Genomic DNA, 19,463 nt, shown 5'->3' on the forward strand with positions numbered 1-19,463 from the left:
TTAGCCAGCAGGTTTCATGGCTTTATAAGCATTTGACGGATTGCAGATTATGTGCAGTGATCCTAACTCTTATTTTTACACTTGTTTTGATGGATGGAAGAATACACTGAAGGGGTTTAATGCAATTTAAGTAATTTAGAAAAAAGTTGCAGGAGCAGAAGCAATTTATTTAAAGATATACTATGAAGAAATTATCAGTTACTGTTTGCAAACACATTCAAATTTGGCCCCTCCTCCCTACACTGCAAGCCACTGTACTATGGTGGGAACATTAGTTTCAATGGAAAAGCTGATACTTTAGTAAGCTAACTAAGCTAACTGCTGGCATCTTCCTGTCCAACAGACAATAAGGAAACTCCCATCACACGTGTATCTCCATCCTCTTCTTAAGTGCTTGCCAAGGAAAGTGAAAGTGAAAGCAAACCCCAGATCTGCTCTTCTTTTGAATTGAGCTTGGAATTACGCCTCAATATATTTGTGTTTTTTCTGCGCTTTGTCTGCAGTTTTTGTAGTTTCCTCTTGGATGGCTTCTGCTACCTGATCACTACCTTTTTATAAAGTCTCAACCTCACCTGCGTGGTGTTATTTACTGGGGGCTACAAACCACTGCCCAAAGGTTGCAGCCTGTAAACGTCCAGACCACAGCAAGATAAGAATACAGGCAGAGGGCAGAGTCTCTGTAGATAAACACACCGGCAAACACTTCTAGCGGGTCATAAGAGGTGAGGATTACTTTTGTATGAGTCAGTGTGTTGTTATTTAGGAAAGTCCTGCACAGTATACCTTTAAATACACAAACTGATTAGACGAGAAAAAAGCAGTGCAGTGCTCACCTACCAAAAACTAAGACACTACAGAGGTTTTGTTTACAGGCAGTTAATTAAATAAATCTGTGAGGCTGCAGTAAGCTGTGGAGACAAAGTGATGCTCTCCTCTGGAATAAAGGGACAGTTGCTGCTGTAGTTTCAAGCTCCTACCTCGCTAAAGAGCACAGCTCAGCCTGTTGGAGCTCCATAAGCAGCAGTCTCAAACATTATACTGTAACTTGACAATTAAAATCAGATTTGAATCAACTCCACAGGTTTTGAAGTTGCACAGCACCTTTTTTTCAAAACAAGATTAGTGCACAAACAGTACCCCCCAACCCATAAGTAGCACTACAGCCTTCTATATTAAGATTGGTATGACTGGTCTGCAAAGCACTGCCAAAACTGCAAGAAAAATTCCACAGTATATAGTATGTTTTAAATTGCAGTAATTAGTCTCGTAGCTGTTATTGATATGAACAGAACTCCCAGATGAATATTGTGTGATCTAATCTGTGTTTGAAGTTTGAAATCCTCCACAAATAGCCACGAATGTGTGATGAATGATCTGGAACAATGTGGCTGTCACATTCCAACAAATACCTCATTATTTTCGTTCTTGTCTTTTTTTCTCGTTCCAGGGATCCAAAATGTTCTAAGCCTGTTTTGTGCGGTTCTGACAGAACACAAGGTTTTGTTCCACTCCACCAGTTACCAGCGGCTCGGAGAGGCGTGTCGCGCTCTTGAAGCCCTCATGTTCCCTCTTAAATACAGGTAAGCTTGTGTTTGAACCCGATGGCCGGACAGATTCTCATGTGACTCTCCTCTAACACCTCTGCTGGTGTCATGACTTTCATTCGACTGATGATTAACTTTGTTCATCACTGTATTCAGTTCTGGAAACAGCCATATCAACTGGATAAGATTGCCCTTTAAAATCACAAAATTTGACCCGGTTTAACCTCGTATGTCTCGTAATCTCCAAGCATTTTTCCACTCACTTTTTAAAATTCACTACTCCCACAAGTGCCTTTCACTTGTGCAGTGATTAACTTCCTCCCCTTTTTAGAACAAATGCACACATCACTGTCTGTCTTGTGAAACACATTGTCTAAACTCGGAAGGGAGTTTATGAGAAATAAAATTTGTACAAATGACTGCAAATTGCAACATTACTGCATTGTATTTCAATTGATGATTCATCTCTTGAGACATAACACTACAAACCCTGAGACAACAGGCTGTTTTCACAGCAGACATTTTGTCATTGTGGTACAAGCACCAGCTTTACTGATAACATTAATTACGGCTCAGTTTTAATTATCCCAGTACGCTGTGACAGTGAGCCAACATGTACTGTATGATACCAGGACCTTAAGTGTTTCCTACTGTGATATGTCAAAATGTCTCCCGTGAAAACAGCCTCTTAAAATATCAAAGACAGCACGCATGTGTTAATTTGACAAGAAAAGAAAGATGACAGGTCAAGAAACAGAAAATAATTCGATGAATATGTTGGTAGTGGTGCCACTGCCAGCAGACTTTGTTTATAAACTAGACAAAGCGCTTCACAGTGCTTCTCATGTACCCATTCACACACACCAAACACATGTCCTCTAATGTTCTGTATCGTGCCCAAGGACACTTAAATATATAACCAGGAGCTGATGATCAAACCAGTAACCTTGCACTGAATAGACAATCTACTCTATTTCCTAAACCACAGATGTCTTTTTTCAAATTAAGGAAAATAAATGGTACAGAGTCAGATCTCCTAGATTTAACATATTGTTAAAAAAGACAAATCAACATTAAGAAGATGAAAAAACAGCATTTGAAAATTATGTACTAGATAGATCAGCAAATAATTGGTTAAAGGGATGTTTGGTAGATTAACTGTAATGTTGATTAATATGTACTAGAGACTGCTGTAAACACATGCTGCGCTTTTTGCTTCCTCAAATTCATTGTTTTCAATGTAGACACACGGCAGGCGTGCGTCCGACCTCGCCTTTTCCGGGCAGTCAAAGAAGCAGCATGTGTATGGCCCCTAATGAAACTTATCAAAAACACACAGGTGGATGACTTGGTAAATTTATAATGATGATGAGATTTATCGTAAAATTTGACGAATTAACATTAGTTAAAAATGAACACTAACATCTACAAGAATAATTTTAATAGAGCGATAGATATTCCTTCAAATGTATATTTCCAAAGCTGTCCAAAATGTAATAGAATGTGAACAACTATAAACAAATCTGTTGGTGTTAAAGCTGAACCACAGGTGCCTCAGTGTCTGAGTGTTTGACCACAGTGTTGCTGCACCACAGTCAAACATTTAAGAATAAAATAAATTAATAATAATCCAAAATATACCAAATAGAACAAAAGATCACAAAATGGCTTGTTCTGTTCAGGAGTAACAGGTGAGTGTCACATCATCCTGGTCTTGATGAGTAATTCAGTGTTACAGGAAGGAATCAATATCATCATCATGTAACACCAGATATCACCTGTGATTTTGTATATCATCATATTACTACTTCGGTTCAATTTGTTTTTTTCTTGTTGTAAAAGGCCACTTTATGTAAGCAGCACACATTTATGAGGTCATCTGACTGTTGTGGTGAAATAAACTCTGAATCTCTTTATATGTTTGGATATATTTCCCTCATTTACTCTTTTCCAACATTTTGTTACGCGAACATATCATGTAAAAGCAGCAATGGTAACTCTGCCATTATGTCGTATTTCAGTATTGAAGTAATTCTAATTTTGTCGGTGTTGCGCAACACTAGTTTCCGGTAGATGATGTCGAGTAAAATTTCCAAAGCTTGTAAATGATATCATTGCAAAATTTATGAATGTCATGTGAGAGCAGCTTGAAGTTTTTTATCTTTACTGCCGTTTTATCTGTTAGTGTAAGTTTTGAGTCTCACGTTTCATCATCACGTACACTCACAGGGAAGTATATTTCTGGGCTGTCAGTTGCCCACTCACATCTCAGTTCTTCCCCATTCCTATTCTGATTGTACACACTGTGTGTATTCGCTGTTATGTCCTCTTGTGTGTGTGTTCAGCTACCCGTACATCCCTATTCTGCCTTCGCGGCTGCTGGAGGTGTTGAGCTCCCCCACTCCCTTCATCATTGGAGTGCACTCCATGTTTCAGACTGAAATACAGGATCTGGTGAGTGCAGATGTGTCGCAGGCCTCCAGCAGGCTCTCTAACGTGCATGCAGAAATTGAAGAGCATAAATTGTTGTCAAATGCCTGTGAATCATTAACAAATATTGGACTCTTTTAGAGTTTGTTTTTATATCCCACACATGAGGATGCATTGTGATATTTTAGGACTTTCTACTGACAAGGAGAGTTAAGAAAGCCCTTTGGTTTCAGGAAGCTTTTACACGCAAAGATGAAGTAATCTGCTCTTTTTTAACCAAGATGTTTATTTAACTGGTTTCGGCTGAACCTAGCCAGGCATACGTGTTGTTCTTTGCAGTACTCCCTCCAGCTGCAATCAAACCACCTGACCTGTCTGTGTTTATGTGTGTTCACCAGTTGGATGTTATTATTGCTGACCTGGATGGAGGAACAATAAAAATCCCTGAGTGCATCCACTTGTCCCTGCTCCCTGAACCTCTGCTACACCAAACACAGACTTCTCTGTCTCTGGTAAGCTCAGGCACACACACACACACACACACACACACACACACACACACAAGCAAATACAGGTGCAGAGATGTCCAACTGGGGCATTTTTAAACTGATTGGAATCAGCTATATTCATCCTGATCTGATCCTTTATTGTACATCAGCTGTCACACAGATGATTTTATTTGTGAAGCTTTCGTGCACAGCAGCATGGATTGCAGCCATCTGTTTGTCTCTAAGAGCAGCTGCTGAGCCCCTGCTGCTGTGAAACACCACACACCATAAATGCAAGCAAAACGCAATATGAGGCTGATTATTAGTGTTATTTACCAAATCTCCGTGAGCTAACAGCCAATAAGAGTAGTTTATTAATGTTTCCTGGTCCATGAAACAAACACTGAAGCAACAAACACAGGAGAATACTCTCTTAAAGTGAGAGAGAAATTCTCTCGAGACGCAATAAGGCCAAAAAGATTAGGGTAGGGTTTGTTATTTTATACTTTATGATAGATAGATAGATAGATAGATAGATAGATAGATAGATAGATAGATAGCACTTGATGTGTGCACTGTACTGCTGTAATATTTAGAAAAATAAAAGTAGATCAGATCAGGAATCAGTATCAGCAGATACTCAATATTAAATGACTTATGAATTGAATGAATTCATTAAAGCTATAGTGCGTAACTTCTGTTGCCTCCCAGCGGATAATGCGTTATTACAACTAATAAGCCGGCGGCACTTCCATGTACACAGGGTAACATTCGCCACACACCGTGTACAGAGAGTAACACTTGCCAGTCGCCACACACCATACACAGAGTAACACTTGCCTTTATGGTAGGATCCACTTCTGAACCGTGTCTCGGCCGCTTCTCCGCCATGTTGCTTTCTCTTTCTACCTGCGCTCTACCTCTTGCTATGACACTCTCCGCTCTTCCTCCCCCTCCTTTCTTGTTGTGAGGAAGCATTTCCTGTGTGCCAGTGCGGGAATGTCGCCGGTCGACACGCATACTAAAAATGATATATATTGAAAAATACCGCAAGATGTTAGAGGAGCCGATCGGCTTAATCAGCATTGTGTCATCTCCTCTAGTAGTGGCTTGGGTGAAACGGACGTTTACAGACCTGTAGAAGTTACGCACTATAGCTTTAATTTACAAAAATCATTCAACTATGAACACCAGGTAGACAAACCCCCGTTTATCCTTGTTTAGCATCTGTGTGCGTGTCTGTCGGTCAGTCTTTCACACAGACAAACACATTAAGACACACAAAGTAATTTTTAGATTCTTATACTCAGATGTGTTCAGTGACTGCTGGTAAAATTGATGTTCTTGTGTTCCTTTTTTAATTAAATCATGTGACACCTTTTATGGTATTGTATTATTAGTTCACTTGTGCTCGTCTTGCACTTATTGCAAGCTGCTCTACGTAAAAGCATTTGTTAAATGAAAATGACTAAATCATCTGATGATGTATTTATGACCCCTAGGTTTTGCACCCTGATCTGGAGATAGCAGACAATGCGTTCCCTCCGCCTCGCACTGCGCCCTCCAACCTCAAGTTGTTGGTAAGTCAGCATCACTATCACATGCCCCCCTTTCATTCACGATCCTCCCACATGAGGAGGAAACGATTGCCTTTATCACAAAAATCTCTTGTTGGTAAAAGGTTAGCGTTGGAGTGAGGTCACTAACTGACGGTAACCCATTACCGTCGAGACAAATGACATGTCTGTTGCATAATTAACCTATCAGACTACATTTGTGGCATAGTTGTTTTATGAGTTCTGTGTGTGTTCTAGGACAAGGAGGTGAGGGCCGTCTTTCTCAGGCTGTTTGCACAACTCTTCCAAGGTTACAGGTCTTGCCTGCAGCTCATCCGCATCCATTCTGAACCCGTTATTCACTTTCACAAGGTAAGATAACAACATAATGGAATCTCCAGTGCTGAAATTCAAATTTTGCACAAACTTGACTTTCCAATATGTGACCTTAGATTAAACTCCTTTAGCAATTGCTCCGCTGCAAACACATTGTTCTTTTTCATCTGCCAAGAATGTTTTTTGAGTCCAGCAGTGAGGGTGGAATTATGTGAGGACCCCTGACACGTAAACCTATCAGGAGTGTATAAAGTGCATGTTTGTGTGAGGATGTGTATGAGTAGTTTAAATGTGTTGTTGAGGCTTTCATGACTCTTCCGTGATGCTATCCTTTTGTTTATGCAAGCTTCGGACACAGTCCCGTAACCTTGGGCAAAGCCCGGCAATGAGCCATATGAAACGTATTAGGTTTACATTTTTGTTTTGTGCTGGAGATTTTTGTTTGTTCGTGTCTGTGGTGTCTCCATGGTAACCCCTCAGCACATCATCCTCAAAGTACCCCACATGGATCACATTATAAACAAACGCTCCAGCCTATTCGTCTGGAATGGCTGAGTGGGGGAAGGCTTGAGTGAACTGTGTTTTATCTCTTCTTCCCACAAGCACAAATAATTATGCGTAAAGTAAATTAAATTCATTTGCATGTAGTCATTTATAACTAGATTTATTCCCAGTTTTTGTACATGCTGAAGAACTTATCCATGATTTCAACAGTAAAAGTTGCCGGTCTCAGGCCCCCTTGCAGAGATATTTTTTGAAGACTTCGTAATCTTATTCTATAAATGGCTGTGATCGCTACAGTTGTTCTTCAGTCTGCAGTATGTCCATATGAACAAGATTACATTGCTCCCATCTGTGTGGGATTGTAACCGATCTAATTCTGACATTATCCAGACTGCCTTCCTGGGCCAGCGAGGCCTCATTGAGAATGATTTTCTGACCAAGGTTTTGGATGGCATGGCCTTCGCTGGCTTCGTCTCAGAGAGAGGTCCGCCTTACCGAGCCTGCGATCTCTTTGATGAGGTACCGTACCATGATGCTCCACTTAAAGCTGAACTTTATTACCCTTCACTTTTTAGCTCTAAGTGGAAAAGTTTATACGCAAACATGTTTTTTAGGAACACTGTGATACTTTTGAATGTATTTCCCTTGATGATCCACTGACTGTGTATTTTTCATTTTTGTTGTGTGTTTTGTAGCTGGTGGCCTTAGACACTGACAGTTTTAAGGAAGAAGAGGTCAGCCCTGTCAAGCTGCAGAAGCACATCAGGACGTTCTCTGAGCAGCTATACAGAAATGTAAGACTTCTTGCAAAACATTTGAGACAATACGCACTGCTTTAACAGCTTCACTGGTCTGGTGGTTCAGACAGACTTAAGCTCACAATAAACATTCTCTGTTACATTTGTGATTTACTAATGTTCAGCCCACCTGCCTGTCTTGAGTGCAGACACACTGTTTCTCTCTCCTTGCTCGCCACACACACAAACCATACCGAACATGTCTGTAGAGGCTCAGACACACTCTGCTGTGTTCTGACAGTGTTTACATTTAGCTTTGTTTGGCCCTGCATTGTGCCCACACGACCCACATGGCATGTTCACCAGCTCTTTGTCATCTGCATTTCTCCAGGATTTAAGTTGTTTTGTCTCTGCCACTGGAAATGTGGGGTTGATTAGAGGAGACCCGGGGCAATCATAAAAAGTTTTGGTTTCGATGTCAATACTCATACATTTTCATGATGATAATGTCTATCTGTTAACAGTCAATAAATTGTTTATACAAGCAATGTAAGAGTCACAATATTGACGAGAACACTAGATGTCAAATGTTACATCTGCCCCAACTTGCAGGAATTAATGTAACAGCATATGGGGTATAGAAGGCAGTTTAGTAAACAAAATTTTACATCTGCAAGTGTGTGCAAATGTGTGTCTGCAGCCCTTCTAATGTCGTGCACTTCAGCGCTGCTGCTGAAAAAACTCCCAGGGGAAACACTGAGGACAGACTTTAGCATGTTCTGCACGTGTTTGCTGTTTATCCACTGTATACACAGCTGTGTACCCTATTAATACTTGTGGTTCCCTTGCGGGTGTACTACAGGAGAATCCAAACCCCCACATGGCATTCCAGAAGGTGCCTCGGCCATCAGAGGGGTCCCACCTGCGGGTGCACCAGGTACCCTTTCCCCTGCTGGATGACGACAAGGTGGAGCAGATAGTGCTGGAGGGCATGGCAAAATACTGCTGCGCACCTCCTTCTACACGACCTGAGAGGAAGTGTGTCGTACCTGCAGGACCACCTGTCGGTATGGGTTAATGTTTCCTTAATATACAGTGCATGCTGTTGCATACCTGCAGTGTTTTCTTAATGTTAAATCTCTCTCACAGTGATCGTTTTAACATAACAGGTATCCGCTGAGTATGTCTTTGACTGGTGGCAAAGCTCTGATGTTTGCAGCAGCTGTAGTTTCACCCTAATCCTTTACCCTCTTTCTGTATTCCAGTGTCCATCATGGGCAAGAGTGGCTCTGTGTTCAACAGCGCTCGCAGGCTGGAGGTGGTGCGGAGCTGCATTTCCTTCATCTTTGACAACAAGACCCTGGAGACTGAAAAGGTGACACACTGTCTTTCATCAGGGGAGCTCATCAACTTTTGATCAGGCTCATTAACTGGAGGCATCTTTGCGTTGCACCCATCCAGCAGGCTGTAGCGGAGCTGTAGATCTCTCCTCGCCCTCATCATCCTCATATCTCCCAGCTGCCACACAGACAGAAATAGACAGGACCCATAATCAAACACACTCGCAATCCATGTTGAGATCTTGCTAGCTTTACTGAGCAACAATTTTCATTTTCACATGAAAATGAATCAGTTCACTTGTGTTTGTCTCTATTATCATCTACACTACACAAAGATGCTCTGCGTTGTGGCCCCATGTGTGTAATTCTACCCAATATGCATCCAATGTGTTTGAAATGGGATTGTTGCCAGTTGCTTTATGTATCCCTCTGGCTTCATATAGGAGTTACATAATCAAGGCCTGCATCTCTGTGCTAATGTAAGAATGCATGGCATATATCCTCTGAACCCCCCACGGGCCTGTAAATCTTTCACTGCCAAATGGTCGTTAATCACACAGCAGGTCGAAGTAACTGGAAGCACTGTATTGGTACACAGAGTTGCTGAAAGCGGTGAATGGAAAATAATATCAAATTACTCCATTTTAATAAATGTAATGCTTTCCCAAAAAGCCTGGAAATCTCAAGAAGCAAAGATGTCTCCCAGTTTTTTAACAATCATAAATTGTCTATCGTCTTCTCACTGTTTTGAAACAACCTGTCCTGTCAGGTCAGTCAGTTTTTTTCCCTTAAACCCTCTTGATCCACCTTTCTCTTGCCAGACGCTGCCGGCTGCACTGCGCGCACTAAAAGGCAAGGCCGCTCGCCAGTGTCTGACTGAGGAACTGAGTCTTCACGTCCAGCAGAACCGCGCCATACTGGACAGCCAGCAATTTGATTACATCATTCGTATGATGAACTGTGCACTCCAGGTACGTCATGTAACAGAAATTCACTCCAACACAAATCACACACCCTTTGTAATGCAATTTTTTCCAATTGAAAATAAATTGACAACTGATAGTGAAGAGAGGTTTTTTTTTTAATCCTTTATAAAGCGACATATTTACCAGACATTCATTATTTTCAGCGTCTTCAGTGTGACTGTTTGCTGCTCTTCTTTGTTTTAAATAACTGTAAATTTAACAGCTTTGGGTTTTTTACTATTAATGTGACAAAACAGTTAATGTGAAGATGTCACCTTGAGGTCTAGAAAATTGTCATGTTCATTCCTGACATCTGGTTGTCTGAAAATTCAATTGATTATTATAGAACAACAAAAAAAGTAATCTGTTTCTCACCCCACACATGATGCAACATTCAGTGAAATTGCATCATACATCAGTAAATGTGACAGACAGTGGGAAGTCAACAGAGTTGGGGGTTTTTTAAAAAAAGGGTTTTTCCTATAAAAAATCCCATCCATAGATGCACTGCTATATAAAGACCTTTGTCCAAATGAACATGCAGAAACACTGTCAGCATGCCAATGGCAGTTGTGTCCAAAATAGTCCCAGCTCTAACCATTCTAACTGGGCGTTTTATGTGTTTGAACAGAAATGTACAGTTACTCATCCACTTAATATTGCTGGTAGGAGAGCAGTATAGTTACAGAAGTACATCAACTGGAGGTCTGAGTGGGTCTTGTCCAAAACTGGCGACATTGGCGGTGGGATCTGTGTCGTGAGAGTGTTGGATTATGTAGCAGTGACATCAGTAGCCAGTTCTGACACCTGTGTTCCTCAATACAGTGGGAGAGTAACTGTACAATTATGTGTAAACATATTAAAAGTCCTGTTAGCAAGTTTAATGCCAGTGCTATTTTGATCTCATGTGCCTCACATTTGCCTTGCGGTCGCCTCATTTGTGATGCCTTACAAAGAAGATAACAGTGCACCCTCTGACATCAGTGTTTCTCTGTCTACAAGTCAACACTAAAAACAGCGTTTCTGAGTATCTTCACCCTGGAAGGACTTTTAGAAAAGGTCTGTTTTCAGTGACCTAAAAGGCAGTTTGCGTGTGGACGAAAGGGCCAAAACACAAACTACGCATGGAAGAGGCTTCGTTTTAAATAAATACCTACCAAATACCTACGTGCGTGAGGACTTGGCCTTTAAGACTTTGTTTCTACTGGTGTGGTCCGGTGTGTTTACCCAGCCTGTAACAATAGAACATAATATAATTTTTAGAAAAATATTTTTGTGGATATTGTTAAAAGATTAATTCAATAAAATTTCTTAGCCAGCAGGTCACAGGAAAGTTAAGCAGATGTCTTTCTCTTTGGGATTGCTCAACAGATCTGACCTCAAAACTTCTGACCCAGATTTTGACCAAAGCAATATCTAAAACTGATGCTAAACGTCACTGCACAATAGTATGTTCATATCTGGTTGAATGTGTACAGGTTTTAGTGCTGTACCCCACATTTTCAGCAGATACCATACTTTATTAGTTGTCATCAGTTCTAGTTTTGCGAAATGTGTAAGCGTGTCAGTTGAACACATGTATAGTTCAAACCTGTTCCTCCTTCTTTTTCTTAATTCTTTATTTTCCTCCTTGTTGACAACAACCTGGCACCATGACGTAGACTGAGCCCCGGTGATGCTGCTCATTGTTTATCAGAAAGTATGTTTGTCTCTATCTGGTGCCTTCATGCCTCGGCTACTTGTCAAAGGGAGTAAGTAATGTGTTTTTGTGCAGCTCGTAAAGAGTAAGTGAGGCTTCACTCAACCAGAGCCGTCGGGTCTTTATTGGTGGTTCCTCATGTTTTACTGCCTTGAATCAGCCCTTTCCAGGGATTTTAATAATTTTAAGCAGTCCTCCTTACAGAGTGCAGTTTTTATGGAGTGACTTTAGATTCCAGTCATTCTTTTTTCCCCCCCAAATGATTGAAAGCCAATTAATCCTACCATTTGCCAGGGCCAGGGACATGCAAGGTTATTTGACGTGTCATTTTGCTCCTCGATTATACACCAGGGCAAAATGAGGCCAAGCGCAGCATTGATGACTTTGGCCAATAGAATGTCTACCTGGCAAGGCTGCTGATTTCCAAATTTAATTATTTATGTCTTTCCACACATGCAGGAAGATATGAAAAGAAAAGCTCAACGTTGCATCATCCCTTTTATGCCATGTATGTCTGACAGCAGAGATGAGCCCTGTGCTGCTGTGTGACAGGAGTTTGCCTGTGATGTGCATTTGTTGAAAAGCTAAAAAGTGGCAAGATGTCTGCATAACACCAACATCTCTTCAGCCCGGCGTCTTTCATCAGATTGATGCAAGGCTACACACTGTCCCATGTTGTGGACACAGCTGATAAACAGGCAGCCAGTGTGTCTTTTCGTGTGTTGAAATGGGATCATGATGTGTTAGCTTTTGTTGGCCGACATGAGTGTTACATTTTTTTAGAATTGTTCCAAAACTGGAAACAAAATGAGCTTCAACACGAAATGATGAAGAATGTAGCAAACCTCCCAGAAGGATGCTACAAGGAGATATATATGAAATTAATGATCCTGATCATAGTTCTACAGCCCGTATTTTGTCAAGGGCAGATTCTGTATAACAGGTTATCGTCATGCACATCTGGTAACTGTTCTTGTTGGACGATATATTGTCTCAGAAATAATCATAATCAATGATACTATTGTCACTTTGAGACCATTTTATGCCACTGATATAATGATAATGTAATAGCATAATAATGCAAGTACACCCTTTCAAAGAACAGTGAACATTTATTTCTTAAGAAAATTCAGACATTGGACCTGAAATAAAAAATAGCTGACATCTTTTAAAAGTACTTATCTCTTGTTAATATATACAGCAAAGTATATGGTTATGATATCGTTGTTGGAGTAGCTCAGTGTAAGACTTGGCCAATGAAAACAAAACCAAGTGATGCCTTTTGCTGCTGATAGACAAGCGCCATTAGCTCGATAAGCCAGCTGGTGTGTTCCCCAGGGATGGATGGCCGGGGAGCCGGGCGGTTTGCTGGTGGTTTTACGAAGTGGAGGATGAAGTTGTTGGTAGGTTAAACTCCAAACAGCAGACTTTGGGCTGATTGCCAGGGGCTGGCAAGCTAACGATCATCGGGACTGTACATCTACCACTCCAAAAGTGCAGCTGCAGGCTACCGATAAGCTGTGTTGTTTTGTCTTTGAAGTGCTGTTTTGTTTTTCCTCGGACTCTCACGGTTGGTGCACCAAAGTCTTATAATGGACAGGAAAAACCTGCAGCATATTCTGGTGTCACGTTGGCTAAAACAAATACGCATGTAAACACAACGGGCAATATCGAGATCAGCAAAATAATTAAAGTAATTTCCATATGTCATGCAATTAGTTTATGATGTAATTCTTGTGACAGCTCTAAAGTTGACAGTAGCCATCTGATTTGGTCATAATTATAGTTCATAATGAGAACTTATAAACAACAAACATTTCTACGATACAAAGTGAGAGAGGTCTGTCTCACCTAACTTTTAATATAGAGTTAAAATCTATATGCCATCACCATATAGTAATATTCCAGAGTAGAGGTCTCCAAGTGAGTTTTAAGGACTAATTTGACTCCCTTGAGCTCCTCTGGCATGCTGCTGAAAAGCCAATGATCCGCAGCCGCACATGAGGAACGAAGTAATCATTTTACACATGGAGAAGAGATTTGATCCGGAGTGTTCTTTTGTTTACCGCAACATGAGATACAATATAGTCAGCCTTTTTTCTGATGGCTTTTGGTTTGTTTTTAGATTTTATTTTGCATTGTTTGTCATCTCTTTTCTTACTTCAAGATGGGAGCCAGGCATTTGCTCCTGGCTTTCATTTCTTGGTCTCAGCTCAGTTGTGAGGGATTTGTCTCAGATGAGCTGTGAAAGGAATATAAATAGTAAATTGCCGGGCCAGTAATTACTTTCATATTCTGTGCTCTGCCCTTTCTTTCAACGCCCAGCCACGTAAGAACCCCAAAATTATATTACAGAGTGTGTGTGTGTGTGTGTGTGTGTGTGTGTGTGTGTGTGTGTGTGTGTGTGTGTATGTGTGTGTTTGTGTAAGAGATCCTTCAGTGCCGAACAAAAGCCAAAGTGACCTATTCTGTAAAAAATGTTGCTTGCTCTTTGCACAATGACAGCATGATGCCTCATTAGGATTCTTGGCGTCCATGTTGATGGGACACATTGATTTTCAGTGACATCATTAATATGAGGCCAATTACAATATTTATCGTTCAACCGTCAACCTCAGGCTAAGTGACAGTTCTGTTGTCTGGTTGCAATCAGTGTTCGCAGGGGAGCAGAGCCGCGGGAAGCGGTATGTAAAACAAAATGTACAAGAAGTCAAAGGGTAGGACATTAGATTCAGGTGGAGCTGTACCTTGTCACAACATGTTCAATATGTTTTTCTTTCTTTTCTTTTTTTTTGAGGGTTACATTAAAAAATGTTGATGCATTCTTTGGAATGGTATGTTCAGAAAACGTTTACAGTGACACATTTTTCCTGTTTAAACATCTGTTGTAATCCTTATCTGTTGTTGCCATGAATCACACACAGTAACAGCCCTCATTAAGGTATTTGAGTTAATTGCACATTTGTGTGTGTGTGTGTGTGTGTGTGTGTGTACTGGTCATGGCTCCAGCTTTTAGAAGTAAACGTTGCGCAAGTCCATGTGGGGGAATGAGTCCTGCTGTGGATGTATCCTGGCATCCCAACCATTTCCTGTCAGATAGGGTTATGAGCCCTCTGTGCTCTGCTCTCTCATGGCCGAGGGCCTCATGATGGTGCTCACAAACACACTCTGAATGGCAGTTTACTGTGAGAGGGGATTAGGGAAGGAGGTTCATGGGAAGTAGCCGCAACGGCATGGAGTCCATGAGTTCCGCATGAGCTTGACCGTCTGATGTGGAGCAGTGTGCTAGAACGCACGTTACACACAGATGTTGCTGGAAAGTTTGAGGCACTTTGTCTGACTGAGATGTCCAAGGCCCTGTCTACACATAAAAATATATTATTGAAAATGAATATTTTCTGCTTTGTTTTGAAAAAATTAATTATGTCCTCACAACCTTTGTTTTACAAAATATCTCAGTCCGACCAGAATGCAGAAACTCTCAAAATGCTCACAGGCGTGTCTCCAGCAGTCTCTCCTTGTCACAAAGGTAGTGAGTCTACAGGTTAACGTTACCTTTTTCAAAACACCAACTGGAGATTTCATCAGCGTTAATTCCCTCTCAAAGGATGAAGGCGCTAACTCAAAGTTAAGAGTGCTCTTCTGGACATGCTCAAGTTTTCCTTCCAACCCTTGTCAACAACAGTCCAACCATCTGCTGGTTCAACCGTGTGGGCCTGATCCAAAACTGTCATTACTGGCGGATTTTAAACTGCGAATGCTGAGGCGGAGCAGAAACAGTGGGTGCAGCAGATGCCTTCATTTGTTCATGAAAGGGTGCAGCAATACTAAGTTTAAGTGCAAAATAATCATTATCGGTTTTTGGCCATTGTTGTTGTTGTTGCTAGTGTATGCTCATTACACAAAGCAACAATAGGCATGCGCAAATTGACTGGATGACATCATTGTTTCCCAATGCTCCATTTTACATGTGCACACATAAACACAGTAACCAGAGTTAAGAAAAAATCTGTACCTCTGAAGGTATTTTCAAAAACTTAGACACTGCGTGTGGACGAGAGGCTAAAATGTAGAGGAAAACACCGGTTTATAAACATATGTATATGTTAGGGCTGCCTCCTACTACGACCAATAGTCGTCATTTAGGGCCATTAGTCGACTAGTTGCCTTCATTGATACAATATTAATTTAATTATTAAATGATATATTTTGGGCAGGTCAACACAATGGTTTTAGTTCAAGGTCTATTCTAGTATCAGTAACATTGTTAACACTGTGCTACATTAGAGAGAAATACAAAACCGTACTAATGAACCTTCATTAATATAGGCCTATATTTTATCTACAAGTGCACGTCACACACTGAGCGAGCCGCCTGTTAATGACACTGTCGGCAAAGCAGTAATGATTGTGCTAAGTGGCTAATGGGCATGTAGCTACTTCCATGTTTCAGATGATACGTCGTGTTTGTAGTCGACCAATGAAGATGAGTTTACATATCACCTTGGGTTCGTCCTTCACCTTCTCAAAATGATTATTAACTAGCCTGTGGAATAACCTCAGGTACCAGCCCTGGAAATTAACCTGACTACTGTCTGACTGCTGAGCGTGGCCACTTCCTGTGTCTGTCCTGTCAAATTAAATTCCCACATGGTCCAGTTATATAGGTTTTGGTTTATTTTGACAAGGCGCAGCTCCTAACAGGTTTTTTTTGTTTGTTTATCTGTGAACAAGTAACCAATGAAATCTTGCCAACTAATGACCTTTTTGGTCAACTAAGGTTTGGCCAACTATTAGGGAGCAGCCCTAGTGTACATATCACTGATAAATTGGAGCACCTATTAACTGAGTCTACATCCTTTGTCCCTTCTAAAGGCTGCCTGCTGCATTTTAATCACTTTTAACATCCCCTCCAATAGAGAATATACAACTTCATTACATTTTTTGCATTATGTATATCATAAATTAGTCTCTAGCTGTGAGAACATGGCCTCTGTCTGCCTTACTGGACTTGATGTACTGCCTTACGTAACATGGCCACTGGGAATCTGAACTGGGTATCATTCCCATGTTCAGATAACTGCTTCTCTCGGACGTCCACCAGTACGACCAGGTAAACATCTGGTTAATCACATTCCATGCTTCCGCTATGGAATTTGTTTGTTGTTCGTCTGGACAGCACAGAGTTCAACTATGTGGCTCATCCGTCTTCCTATTAATGATTCAACATGCAATTAACATTAGTAGCCTCTGAGTTGAGACATTTTTGTCGGTAGTGACAAAAGTGTCATAAAAATGTGCCATAACTGTCCGTCAGTTCATCTCACAGCTTTCCTGAAAAGTGAAAACTTCACTGGAACACACAGGAAGCTGCCGTTTGTTCACATCCTGTAGCGTTTCTGTCACGAGGTCATGCTTCTTGTTTTTGCTCGCTGTATACGTGTCTGAGACAGAGTGGCTGTGTTAGTCATCACAGCCATCACAGCTCCTGCCGCTTCAAAAATGAGGGGGAAAATAGTGAGACTTTCGGTAAATAATAGGAGGAAAAGAAGCCTGCAGGGGATCCACAACACCCTCCTCTCCCTCCATTCTTGAAATCCCAAATAAAGCATTTATCATATTTCCTCCACCCTGCACCATGTGGATCTGTTCAGCTCTATGACAATGATTGAGTCTTAAATACAATAATACCTTTACCTTTGTCAGGTTCCCCATGTGATGCTGACAGACAGGAAACAGATCAACTTCTCATGTTTTACTTTTCATTCAGTCTGATGTCAGACCGGCTGCAGATTTCACTGCTTATCTGTCTTCTTTGTCAGTTGACCTCCAAAGCTTTTGAGCTGTCACTTAGCCTCTCTGTCTGCTAACAGGAGATTAAGGTGGAGGTTTTGTAGGTGATAATACGTGTGGCTTAAGTAAAGCTGATCATGTCTACTTTATATGAGATGTGTCGTGTGGATGCAGCCTCTGGACAAAGCTTTTCTTCATCTGAAGCATGACTCCTGCCTATTCTGTTTCAAAGAACCAATGACATGCACCACTGAACTTCACTCTTTCTTTGTTGGAATAATGCTGGTTTGTCAGTTATTCACACTTTTCTGCCTGTGCATTTACACTTGTTGTTCTGTTTTGACTGGGCTCCACGAACTCCTGTGACCTGCAGCATTGTTAAGGATACTGGTAAACAATGCTTTGGTGCCGCTCCATGGGGGAACATTTCACCGCAGCCCAAATAACTGCAAAGGAAAACACAAGCAACAAGAAAAATACAACAGAAACTATGTTGCTTAATCGACGGGGGGTCAGGCTTTCATGTGTCGCTGTGGAACTTGTGTTTTGCATTTTCTCCCCTCTCCACATTCTTGTGTGTGTGGGGTTTTTTTATGGGAGGAATGGCGGTAACTGGCCCCCCATCACAGCATTCTTCTCCCTATCTCCCCTGCCAAAATTAGGACTCCGATAAGACTCTGATAGTAAGTTGCATAGTTTTAGAAAAACTCAGGCATGAACTTAAAGGAACAGTGTGTGTGATTTACGGGAATTCAGTGGTGTCTGACGGTGAGGACTGCAGATTGCAACCAGCTGAAACTTCTCCCGGTTAGAATTCATACAGTGTTCATTGTTCAGGAGGTTTTTACCAGCAGAGTTCTCTTTCTCCCCAAAACAAAGGAACTCAGAGATTAAAACCAGTAAGAACACTGAATAAAGCAGCCTCACATTACAGATCAGTGATTCTCTGACACTGTTCAACAAGTTCCAGATAGGCTGCTAGCTCAGCACATGCTAATGTGTTCACACCTTTTTCCTCTGATAACTTAAGATTCAGACATTCAGCAGGTATTCACAGTGAGCAGAATTATCTCCTCCTCTCCAAAATGAACAGAACAGGTGATTAAAACCAGTAAAAACATTGAAGAAATCACTTTTTCCGACATTCCTCGTTGCAGAGGGTTTGCTAACTATGATGGCCAAAATGAAACCGTGAATGGCCCTACTCAGAGTCAGTGTTTGGTTTGTCCATTCTGGGCCACTGTAGAAGCATGGCAGCGCAACTTTATAGACTGTGGAAGTGGACCTGCTCCCTATTAAGATATAAACAGCCCATTCTGAGGTAACGAAAACACGACAATTTTTATTTTCAGGTGATTATACACTAAAGAAGAAAATACTCATTATATTACATTACATATCTGCCAGGATATCCCCCCTTAATCCTACACACTGGCCCTTTTAAAATTTCTGTGTGTGTGTGTGTGTGTGTGTGTTTGCATTTTCACATGACATACAAAAGAGATATGGTCAAAAGAAAGTTTGTGTCATTTCCTCATTTTTCGGGCATGAGGACCCACTGAGGGTAATGAGGTACTGCACCAGGTCATAATCAGTGTTGTTGTTTGTACGTGTCCTTAAATCAAGTTTCCTCTGGCCATTCTCATTAACAGAGTTAAGTACCAATTTCCTGTGAATGAAGTACTTTTGAGGCCAACTCATGTCCTTTTCTCTGATTCTCCTGCTCTCATAGTTCTCTCTGATCAGTACAACAAAAGTTTTGTTTGGGCCCCTAAGTCCCCCACGCTAAGCCTCTTAATGTTCTGTTCATCTTAATACCGTTCTCTTGAAGGCACCGCTCAGCACTGCCTCTTTGACCTGAAACAGTCCCAAATACAAAGACACATTGGCACAAATGCCAAAGAGGGAATATTTTTCAATTATTCCCTGATTTATAAATAAATAGATAAATTAAAAAAAGAAAATGACATTTGCTTTCTGGCTAGTTGTGGCTTCTTGATAAATGGACACAGCATGTTGTGGCCAAAACAACTGGATTTTATGCAGCATCTTGTGTTTCTCTTTAATGAGA

General features: G+C 41.1%; 1 protein-coding gene across 1 annotated transcript in view; it reads left to right on the forward strand.

The window, feature by feature from the left end:
• sbf2 (SET binding factor 2) overlaps positions 1-19,463 on the forward strand; it is a 129,580-nt gene that overhangs the window by 57,688 nt on the left and 52,429 nt on the right. The window contains exons 7-16 of the mRNA XM_049596115.1: positions 1,448-1,580; positions 3,890-3,998; positions 4,373-4,486; positions 5,965-6,042; positions 6,277-6,390; positions 7,249-7,377; positions 7,554-7,652; positions 8,458-8,662; positions 8,861-8,970; positions 9,757-9,906. Of these exons, the coding sequence (XP_049452072.1) occupies positions 1,448-1,580; positions 3,890-3,998; positions 4,373-4,486; positions 5,965-6,042; positions 6,277-6,390; positions 7,249-7,377; positions 7,554-7,652; positions 8,458-8,662; positions 8,861-8,970; positions 9,757-9,906 (1,241 nt within the window). The remainder of the gene's footprint in view (positions 1-1,447; positions 1,581-3,889; positions 3,999-4,372; positions 4,487-5,964; positions 6,043-6,276; positions 6,391-7,248; positions 7,378-7,553; positions 7,653-8,457; positions 8,663-8,860; positions 8,971-9,756; positions 9,907-19,463) is intronic.

This window comes from Epinephelus fuscoguttatus, linkage group LG2, assembly GCF_011397635.1.
Source record: "Epinephelus fuscoguttatus linkage group LG2, E.fuscoguttatus.final_Chr_v1".
NCBI classification, from domain to species: Eukaryota; Metazoa; Chordata; class Actinopteri; order Perciformes; family Serranidae; genus Epinephelus; species Epinephelus fuscoguttatus.